Consider the following 11560-nt stretch of genomic DNA (forward strand, 5'->3'; position numbering starts at 1 on the left):
TCCACCCCAGTCCACTTCAGTCCAGTCAACCCCCACTCCAATCCAGTCCACTCCACTCCAATCAAGGCCACCGCTACCCACGCCACCTCAGTCCAGTCCACCCACACTAGCCCAGTCCATCCCACTCCCAATACAATCCACTTTAATCCACCCCACTCCAGTCCACATTAATCCACCCTACTCTAGTCCAATCCACCCCACTCCAAACCAACTTAATCTACCCTACTCCAATCCAGTCCACCCCTCTCCAATCAATCCAACCCACTCTAATCCAACCCACTCCAATCCAATGCATCCTACTTCAGTCCCATCCACCACAATCCACTTCACTCCAATCCACCCCACCCCAATCTGATCCACCCCAACCCACCCCTATCCAGTCTACCCCAATCCACCCTACTCAATCCAATCCACTACCCTCCGGTCCACCCCACTCTAATTCACCCAATCCAGTCCACCTCACCTCAGTGCTAACCACCCCACCCCACTCCAGTCCATCCCATTCCAGTCCTTCCCACCCCAGCCCACCCACCCCACTCCAATCTACGCCACCCCCTCCAGTCCACCCCACACCATTTCAATCCACTCTTATCCAGTCCTCCCAAATCCAATCCACCCAACTAGAATCCAACCCAGTCTGATCCACCCCATCCAGGTTCAGTCCACCCCACTGCAGTCCAATCCATCCACCTCATCCCACTCAATCCACCCCACCTCAGTGCAATCCACCCCACTCCAACCCCCCAATTCAATCCACCCCAATCCAATCCAATACACACCCCACTCTAATCCAATACACCCCACCCCACTCCAATCCAGTCAATCCCACTGCAACCTACCACACCCCAATCTAGTACACCCCCCACATTTCAATTCAATCCATTCCACCCCACTCACTAATCCACCACACTCTACTCCAATCCACCTCATTCCATCTCAGTTCAGTGCACCCCTCTCAAATCCACCCCACCCCAATCCAGTCCACCCCTCTCCAGTCTAGTCCACTCTAATCCAGTGAATCCAATCCAATGCATCCCACTCCAGTCCAATCCACCCCACTCCAATCCAATCCACCCCAGCCCCGCCCTACCACTCCAATCTAAACCGCCCACCCCAATCCAATCTAATCCACCCCACTCAAATCCATCTCAATCCAATCTACCTCACCCCATTTCAATCCACTCCAGTCCAATCACCCCACTCTACTTTAATCCAATCGATCCCACTACCCTAATCCACTTCAACCCACTCCACCCTGTTCCACCCCACTCCACCCCTCTCTGCCACTAAACCACTGATCTCTGTGACACTGTACTCCCCTACTCCACTCTTCGACACTCTACTCCTCCACTCCACTCTGACACTCCACACTACTAACTTTTAGCCATGCTGAACAGCAGCCACACTGGTGTACAACATGGCAAAACATATTGCCAAAGCAAATACCTCTTGTATAGGCAGGACCTATTGGCTTTGCCTTAATCCTGATAAATAGGTAGCCTGTAGAGAAGCTTTACTCTGTAGCTGCAACCGTTGCTAACATCCAACCAAACAAGCATTTGCAATGCAATAGGTCTCACATTTGTACTTGAGTTAGAGTTATTTGCATTGTAAGTTCATAACTAGACTTTTCTTGCCACATGAATTGGTCAACCCTGACTCGTAATTTCATCTTTTCCTGCCATCTAATTCCATTGGCCCTGCATATAACTAAAGCATTTCCATTTACCTTCTTCCTATATCTGCAGCAAAAAATGAAAATGCTGCCATTTAGCATCTTAATTTAAATTTGCCATTCTATTTCCAATAGAATGCCACTTTACGACCCCACCATCAGAGTTGCTGGCTGGCTAACACAATTCCCCAAATAAATGACACAACACAGCCACAGAGGAGAAATAAACTAGAAGGGTCACCCAAATAAATCAAGAGTATTCAAACAGTCATAGTGTAATAAGGATGTTAAATTGGCCTAAATTATGGCCATATTTGTAATAAGGAGAGATTATTAAAAACATATACAAATATCATATAAACCTTTATCAGAAATAAACTTTTGGTATTGGACTGTAATGTTCATAATAGACCCTAGATGGCACCATAACAAAAATATCATTTGTAAGAAACATGGTCATAAAATGGTCACAAAGCTATCTCTCATGTTATAGACAGGATGAAGTACCCCCATCATACACACTGTAGGACATCTTAACTGTCCTGTTTGATCAAATTCTATGATCCCCGGCACAGCACTTTACTTATTTCCTTGACTAACAAGTTTGAGAGACACTTTGCTGAAAGGATGAACTATATAAAAATAAAAAACTAACTCATATATTATTTAAAATGTCGCTCCATTTGGTTCTTAGAGAGTAATTCTATTTTTAATCATTCCAAATGTATGTTTAGAAATTATTATTTTTTTTAAATAATGAGCACAGTCAGTGCTGAAAAATAGGAGGATCCCTTTAGATCTGCGTTCCAGCAGCTATTCAGGGCTGGATCCCAGGGAAACATGCTGAATTTATCGTGGTGTCAATTTCTGACACCAGGACACATTTCAGCAGCTCCAGCATGTTGCCAGCTTTCTGTTCGAAGCAGCAATGTACAGGCAGGGAGAGGGTTTTTTCTTATTTTAGCTTCCAGCTGAGTACAAACAAATCAATCAATCAAAAAATTTGTAGAGCGCGCTACTCACCCGTGAGGGTCTCAAGGCGCTGGGGGAGGGGCATCAGGGGGGCAGGGATGGTCACTGATCGAACAACCATGTCTTAAGGTTCTTTCTGAAGACCAGTAGGTCTTTGGTTTTGCGAAGGTCGGTGGGGAGGGAGTTCCAGGTTTTGGGGGCGAGGTAGGAGAAAGACCTGCCTCCTGTGGTGGTGCGTTGGATGCGGGGGACTGTGGCTAGGGTGAGGTCGGCTGAACGGAGGTTGCGTGTGGGAGTGTGGAAGTTAACTCTTTCATTGAGGTAGGTTGGGCCGGTGTTGTGGAGGGATTTGTGTGCGTGGATGAGGTTCTTGAATGTGATTCTCTTGTCTATGGGGAGCCAGTGAAGGGATTTGCGGTGTGGTGAGATTCGTTCGTGGCGGGGGAGGCCAAGTACGAGGCATGCGGCTGTGTTCTGGATTCTCTGGAGTTTGCGTTTGAGTTTGAGTGTGGTGCCGGCATAGAGGGCGTTAACGTAGTCCAGTCTGCTGCTGATGAGTGCGTGGGTGACTGTCTTTCTGGTTTCTGGGGGAATCCATTTGAAGGATTTTTTTAGAGTGCGGAGTGTGTGGAAGCAGGAGGAGGTTAAAGCATTGATTTGCTGTGTCATGGAGAGGGAGGGGTCGAGGATGATGCCGAGGTTGCGTGCGTGGGTTGAGGAGGTGGGTGCGGGGCCTAGGGTGGTGGGCCACCAGGAGTCGTCCCATGTGGTTTTGTTGGGGCCGAAGATGATGATCTCGGTTTTGTTTGAGTTGAGCTTGAGGTGGTTAGTGGTCATCCAGTTGGCTGTGTCGAGGAGAGCGGTGTGTAGGTTGGTTTTGGCGGTGGTGGGGTTGCGGGTGAGGGAGAGGATGAGTTGGGTGTCATCTGCATAGGAGAGGATAGTGATTCCGTGTGCTCGGAGGATGTTGGCTAGGGGGATCATGTAGATGATGAAGAGTGTGGGGCTGAGGGAGGACCCTTGGGGGACTCCACAGGTGATCTTGGTAGTGTTGGAGTGGCAGGGCGGAAGGCGGACTCTCTGGGTCCGGTCGGTGAGGAAGGAGGTGAGCCAGTCTAAGGCTTTGTGGCGGATTCCTATGTTGTGGAGGCGTGTGCGGAGTGTGTGGTGGCAGACGGTGTCAAAGGCTGCGGAGACGTCTAGGAGGATGAGTGCGAAGGTCTCGCCTTTGTCGACTTTGGTCCTGATATCCTCAGTGCATGCAATGAGGGCGGTTTCTGTGCTGTGGTTCTTGCGGAACCCAGATTGTGAGGGGTCAAGAGTGTTGTTTGCTTCGAGGATGTGGGATAGGCGGGTGTTGACTAATTTCTCTGCGACCTTGGCGGGGAAAGGGAGGAGGGAGATGGGGCGGTAGTTGGAGAGGATGTCTGGGTCGGCTTTTTTTTATTTTTTAGGAGAGCTGTGATTTCCACGTGATTCCAGGGGTCTGGGTAGGTGGCGGAGTCAAAATAGGAGTTGATTATGTTGTAGAGTATGGGGGCAATGGTAGGGCTAGCTTTGTTGTAGATGCGGTGTGGACAGGGGTCGGAGGGGGAACCGGAGTGGATGGAGTTCATGTTTTTTTTGGTTTCTTCGTGCGTGGTGGGGTCCATGTGGAGAGTGTGGTGGGGGGGTCCTGAGTGGGGGTTGGGTTGGGTGAGTGAGGGGTATGTGTGGTGGGTGTGTGTGGTATGAAGCTGTTGTGGATGTCCAGGATTTTGTGGAGGAAGTGGTTGGAAAGGGCGTCACATAGGGGCTGTGTGTGTGGGGGGTCTATGTTGCTGGCTTTGGGTTTGGCAAGTTCATTGATGATGGTGAAGAGTTCTTTGCTGTTTTGAGAGTTGTTGTCAAGGCGTGTCTTGTAGTGATCTTTTTTGGCAGTGCGTATGAGTTGGTGATGGGTGCGAATGGTGGTTTTGAGGGTGGAGAAGTTGGTTGTGGAAGGTTCCAGTCTCCATATTTTCTCAGCTTGGCGGCATTTGCGCTTGGAGTCTTGGAGTTCAGGGGTGAACCATGGAGCGTTCTTGATGTTCCGGGTGGCGATGTGTTTTCTGAATGGGGCTAGTGTGTCTGCGCAGGTAGTGATCCATTTGGAGAGGTTGTGTGCTCCTGTGTTGGGGTCTTTGGTGTGGGGGGTGTTTATGGGTCAGTTGGGAGTTTAGTCGTTCTGTGGGGATCTTGTCCCACATGCGGTAGGGTGTGGTGTGTTGATGGTAGTGTGTGGGGGGGTTTGGTGAAGGAGAAGTAGACGCAGTGGTGGTCAGTCCGGAGGAGTTCGGTGGTGTGGGTGTAGGCTATGTGTTGGCTTGAGGTCAAAATTGCGTCGAGCGTGTGTCCTGCTGAGTGGGTGGGTGCGGTGACTAGTTGTTTGAGTCCGAGGTTGGTGAGGTTGTCTATGAGGGAGGTAGTGTTGTGGTCTTGTGGGTTTTCTAAGTGAAAGTTGAAATCACCGAGGATGATGTAGTCTGTGGAGGTGAGGGCGTGCGAGCTGATGCTGTCGGCGATGGTGTCACAGAAGGCGGGGCGTGGTCCGGGTGGTCTGTAGATTAGTGTACCTCTGAGGGTGGAGTTGTTGTTAATGTGGATGAGGAAGTGGATGTGTTCTGTGTTGTCGATAGTGTCTTGGGAGCTGGTGGTGACTTTGATGGTGTCTCTGTGTAGGATGGCGATGCCACCGCCTGGCTTGTTGAGGCGGTCTTTGTGTTCGAGTTTGTATCCCTTGGGGGTGGCTTATGGCTATGTCAGGTTCTGAAGAGGGGTTGGTCCAGGTTTCTGTGAGGAAGGCGATGTCAGGTGAGTGTGATGTGATGAGGTCCCAGAGTTCTATGGCATGTTTGTGAAGGGAGCGGATGTTGAGGAGCAGGCAGTTAAGGTGGTTGTGGTGGGTGGCGTTGGTGTGGTGCGTGAAGGTGTTGTTGTGGGGTGTGTTCTGGTTGTGGGCTGTTTAGCTGCGGGGTTGGTTGGTGGGGACAGGGTGGGTGAGTCTTGTGTTGGGGGTGTTGTGTTTGTTGAAGGTGGGGTCGCTATGGTTGGTGTGTGGTGTGAGGGATGACGAGAAGGAGAATTGGCAGGTGAAGGGGCCATGAGTGTGTGCGGGGCTAGATGTGGTGCATGTGGGGCGGGGCTTGGGTTGAGAGAGTGGAGGGTGATGGGGGAGTAGGTGTGTCTGAGAGGGCCAGGGGTTCTGGCGCTGGGCGCGGTCCAGGCGCAGACGGGCTTGCCTTTGGCAAGCCCGCACCGCGGCTGCCATAAGAGGAGGGTAGGGTGGGAGTGGCAGCTGGGGGGCGGGAGGGCCTGTCCAATGAGAGGGCTGGTGGGTGGGGCCGCAGGGGACACAGCGGTGGGAAACTGACAATGGAAGCGGTGAGGAGGAGGGGGGAGGCGGGAGGGGCCGCAGGGGACGCAGCGGCGGGGAAACTGACAATGGAAGCAGTGAGGAGGAGGGGGAGGCGGGATGGGCCGCAGGGGACGCAGCGGCTGGGAAACTGACAATGGAAGCGGTGAGGAGGAGGGGGGAGGCGGGAGGGGCGGCAGGGGATGCAGCGGTGGGGAAACTGACAATGGAAGCGGTGAGGAGGAGGGGGGAGGCGGGAGGGGCCGCAGGGGACGCAGCGGCAGGGAGAAAAGGCAAAAAGGAAGCAGGGAAGGAGGTGGCGTGGAAGGCGGAGCGGGGAGCGACCTGCCTGCAGAAGCAGGGTCAAAGGTTGCTCAAAGGACTAATTTGAAGAGCCATCAGCCCTTCTTTTATTCAAATGTCATCCTAGTGGGGAGCCCTCTGGAGCCCAACACCTAGATACAAATGCAATGGAAGAGAACAAAGGCACACAGTTTATCACTTCGGAAGTGCTTAAAAAAACTATGACTTAGGGGCAGGTTTTTAACTTTGTTCAACTCCCTATGTAAGAGATTTGTTTGCACATTAAGAATGCAGGATTTATCTATCTATATGAGTAAGTACATAAATACTGATGTAAATGGCACCTATTTTTTAATTTAATTATTTTATAGCACAAGTCATTCCAGTGTACGGTGTCAGAGCTCTGCACTTTACACACAGAGGTAAAATAAACCATACAAGGGTGTACATCAATGTACAAGAAATGTTATATAAGACGATGACGGTGATAAGGTGTAGGAATCACATATCAGCCATACTTGTAGGCATTATGGCCCTCATTCCAACCCTGGCGGATGTCGACGGAAGCACCGCCAACAGGCTGGCGGTGCTTCATTTGGCATTCCGACCACGGCGGTACAGCCACGGTCGCCCAGCCGGGTCCGGCGGTTTCCCGCCGGATTTCCCCTGGCTGGGAGAATCCTCCATGGCGGCGCTGCAAGCAGCGCCGCCATGGGGATTCCGACCCCCTTCCCGCCAGCCTGTTTCTGGCGGTTTTTACCGCCAGGAACAGGATGGCGGGAACGGGTGTCGTGGGTGGCATGGGCAGTGCAGGGGCCCCCTAACAGGGCCCCAGCATGATTTTCACTGTCTGCTTAGCAGACAGTGAAAATCGCGACGGGTGCAACTGCACCCGTCGCACCCCTGCAACACCGCCGGCTCCATTCGGAGCCGGCTTCTGTGTTGCAGGGCCTTTCCTGCTGGGCCGGCGGGCGCCCGCCGGCCCAGCGGGAAAGTCTGAATGGCCCCCGCGGACTTTTGACCGCGGAGCGGCCAAGTGGCGGCGTAAGTTTGGCGGGCGGCAACCACCGCCCACCAAACTTGGAATGACCACCTATATGTTAAGAGTGTATGGTTGTGAAAAATGCAAAGTCAGGATATAAAACATTACGAATTGATTGTGGATGTCTGTACTAATAAGAAGAATTCATTACTTTCCTAAGGATGCCATCTTTTCAATCACAGAATACCATCAGATTTAAAAAAAAAAACCAGTAAGAACCTAATTACTTGATTTACAGTTGGCATACAGCTCTCTGATGTTAATAAATGGATCACTGTGCTATATTAGACTTGCAAGTTATTAACTGGAAGAAACAAAATGATCTAACTGTCAAAAGCAGTAGCCCACTTATCCATCAAAATAAAATACAATCTGTGACTGATGTGCTTTGCAGCAAGCACTTTAACCCGCTATGCTACTTTTTGTGTCAAAACAGTGACTGGATAGAACACGAATTCTCCCAGAACTGTGTTATTCACCAGAGTTACCTCACTGCTATTCTAATGCCCTAAACATGCTGATCTCTGCAGCAGGGGTATTAACCCTCAAATATATTTTAAAATGCAGCCTCTTTGTGCCCAATTAAGAAATTTAGAACAGATTTCATATCAATTATGTCCGTGTTACCAATTTTTCTGCAGCATATTTTTTTAAAACTTAAAATGTATAATTTGATTGTCAGACTCGGTTCAACCTCTGCCCCTCGTGACTTCACCCACATTACTTTACCACATTTTGACCTATAATTTATGGGTTCCCGAAATAATTTGTGTCCAATTTCTGCACGGAGTGCAATGATATAATCCAATGTGGTCAAATGAAACACATGTAAATGTTTACGAAGAGTTCTCATGCTATTGATAACTTACCATTCTTTCTCTGGTTCTGCTTCTATTTTGACATCTAGCAGACCAAGCCAGATCCTTGATAACCTATCACCTACCGTTGAATTTGCTGGCTTTCCCAGATTCACTGTATCGCAAGATACGACAAGCATTTCGATACCTCATAACAGGGGCAACATTAATGTCTGCTTTAGGGGCCAATCGACGCAATGTCTCCGGGTCCATGCTGCGCGTTTTCTTCGAACGTCCCAAAGCACAACCTCTATGTTTCGCGGGGAAAGCTACAGCCATGGTTCTGATTGGTTACTTAACAATCTAATAATGATTCCCTCGCTGGAAATAACAGGTAACACGAAAAACGGACAATTCTGATGACACTAAAATACATTATGGGAACTTTGCGGCCATGTTGGACTACATCACATGGTTAAGTAATATACTGACTACCAATATAGCTTTACGTGCTTCTAAGTTTTAATGTAACAGTCTTTTAAGTTTATATATAAAAAAAGAATGCCTACTTATTAAAGAAACACTTGAAATAGTCTACTCATGCGGTACAACATCGCAGATCAAAAAAATGTATCTGGTATACGGTTCATATTGCTTGTCAGGTGTTGCTGTTGCAGGTTTATTTAAGGTCGCTGCTGCCACCTTACCAGGGAGGTTTTGTTACAAATCGTATGCGCTGCTACACCTGTGTATTGTACGAAAAAGGTGTTATAGCTATATCAATAAAAGGCCATAGACAAATATAGAGAAGCCTGGCTCTCAACTATAGAAAGGATCAGCGTGCTGCCTTTTTGGGTTTGAGCTACTCTTGCACTCCGGTAGCAGTATTTTACTCCTCACCACCCTCACATTCGCAGGTCAATACTTAAACATGTTCAGTTATACAACAGGCAGAACTTTTGGCACGGAATGTTTGTTTAATATTTCGAACTACCGCTCCTGTACAAGTAGCGAAAATAGAAAAAGTAGTCCAGAAAGCGTGCGGAAAACATGGAGCTGCGTATGTTTTCAGTAATTGGCCGCTCCAGGAGGGCTAAACACCGGCAAAGGCATGACGCATGCATGTCTTTCACAAATATAATCAAGGGAATTTTAAAAGGCAAGCCCACAAACAAATGAAAGTGATGGGCATGACATGGGCGTAGTTAAAAGCCCAACAGAAAGACAACCGGTCGAAAGGGCTTGCGCGCTCGACCTAAACATTTAACATTTCCGTTTATTTGAAGGAACCTGGAACAGAGGACATGTGGCAGTTTTGCCGCATAAAACAACTGGTCAGCATGCACAAAAAAGCCCAAAAACACAACTTTATCGTGAGGCCTGTTTAGGCCTAGTGCACTTTTGACACAGTGATAAATTGATTTCAAGGTTACTTTTGAATTCCTTTTCTTTTTTAATGATTTTTTGAGACGGCTGATTTATTTGTGGCTCTCCTGGAATGTATATGTACCGTTGATTGCACTGTAAACTGTGGCCAATGCCCGTACACTGCTACACTACCAGAGCTCTCAATGTGCATCACATTGCTCCGCACTTGAAAAAGTAGATCTGTCTCATACTGCTCTCTCAAAGTGAGCAACTGGCACCTGCCATCGCTTTTAAAGGTCCTAGTTTCTTGGGGTGTTGCCATTACCTCTTCCTAACAGGGCTCTATGTATATTACATGAGGAGTGTTAATATTTTTCGAACAATGTTGCCTGGTGGGGGCATTACTTGCTGTAGTAGTAGCTGATGGGACCAGACGAGTGCTGCCTTGTGGTGCTCGTTTTTATTATCTATGACTATAGAATTCTCGCCTATTCTACCTAATGAAGTTCGATGCTAGTGCCAGTGGGTGTGTGTGGTCTGAGTTAACCCTAAGTCACACAGTTTTGCTTTATCAATGCTTAATATTAATTACTGTGGATGTTCTGTTATCATGTCTAACATTTCATTTTCTACATGTTCATTACAGTGCTTAATTAAATGTACTTCAAAAAGGAAATAATTCAGTTACTTAATGGTTAAAACATGAAAATTATTTAGTATGTTTCAGTGCACATGTGCCCATTAATAGCTGCAGTGCTTTAAGCGCGAGTGAATGAGGCATCACATGTTTAAGTGTAGGCATTAGCGTTTTGCAGCAGTGAATATATCTTGTTTTATATCTTGCATATCTGCCAATAATTACGTTTTTTTCTTTTCACAGTAAACTTTTGAAAATGGCAGCAAGACTTCCGCTCCCTTTGACAATTATGACAGTGGCCTTTGGACCAAGGCATTTATACCGAGTGCCTTACTTTGTTACAGTGTCTATGCTTTTCCATGTACTATGTTGTTTCGTATAGTTCTTTAGCACTTAAGAAATGTTTTTAAAAGTGTTGCTGCTGTAGCGCTGTTCAGACAATCAGACCAGCATTTGATGGGCATTATAAGAGCTGCTACAAGTATCTGAGATTTTGTCAGTGGTAGTCACATGTGAACGAATAGTGGCAGATTCAAGGACGAGGAGATGCCATGGCGTTTGTTCAATATTTCCGGGTTTAAAAAAATCCATGTACTTTGATACCTTAAAACATAGCTAATTGTTTTTATGATTTTTTTTTTCATGTCGAGCTATGTATGTTAAACCTATGAATTTGCCATACACTTTGTAATAGTGGTATGACTTCGTTTGACCTCTAAAAATGTCCTGTTTCTTACAATGTTCTCATTAAAATACGTTTAATTTTCGACTAGGCCACCACTTACCCCAAAACTCTAAAATTGACCAGTGTTGGAAATGTATTGACATGTGACATCAGATTACCACTTGTAATAGAACTGAAGTATCGTCAAATGCTGGATACTGCTGCTCAGTGAAAAGACATTGTAAGCCTATGGCATTGTTTATTTTTATAAAAAGTATCATCACTTCCTCAGAGTCTATTTTTTAATGAACAAAAAAAGAAGTGACAACTGTTAAAATTAAACCAACGAAGTAGTCCATAGGGTCATTTCGTATGTCAAATTCTAGTGGGCATGCTTTGATTGTATACTGGACATTATTCATTAGTCAGCCTTTCTTCACTCATGACCTACTAATTGAGGTGTGCGAGCGATCGGAGGCGCAGGCTCTCTCCTGTCTCACCAACATCATTTTATCTGTCACCACCTTCTGATGTCTCCTTCGCCTTTGGGTGAAGCCATTGTTGAACTCCAGTCCAACAATGCCTACTACCAGTATCCAGGTGTATGATCCAACTGTGAACACCACTGCACTGTGGTTGGTGGGACGGAAGTAAGAAATGAGACTAGTATAACAGGCTGGATAGTAATGAAGAGTCGGTAAATAAGAAAAGCTATACCTCAGTAGACCA

At 47.4% G+C, this 11560-nt stretch overlaps 1 protein-coding gene across 5 annotated transcripts in view; it reads left to right on the forward strand.

Moving 5' to 3' along the window:
- PGAP1 (post-GPI attachment to proteins inositol deacylase 1) overlaps positions 1 to 11118 on the forward strand; it is a 764579-nt gene extending 753461 nt beyond the window's left edge. For 3 of the 5 annotated variants that reach the window (XM_069225846.1, XM_069225848.1, XM_069225847.1), the window contains one exon: positions 10411 to 10679. In XM_069225846.1, the coding sequence (XP_069081947.1) occupies positions 10411 to 10549 (139 nt within the window). In that variant the 3' untranslated portion in view covers positions 10550 to 10679. Of the gene's footprint in view, positions 1 to 10410 lie in introns of all 5 variants that reach the window. The other 2 variants (XM_069225850.1, XM_069225851.1) reach the window with 1 other exon arrangement.
- Positions 11119 to 11560: the final 442 nt, after the last annotated feature.

The sequence above is a fragment of the Pleurodeles waltl genome, chromosome 3_1 (assembly GCF_031143425.1).
Source record: "Pleurodeles waltl isolate 20211129_DDA chromosome 3_1, aPleWal1.hap1.20221129, whole genome shotgun sequence".
NCBI lineage: Eukaryota > Metazoa > Chordata > Amphibia > Caudata > Salamandridae > Pleurodeles > Pleurodeles waltl.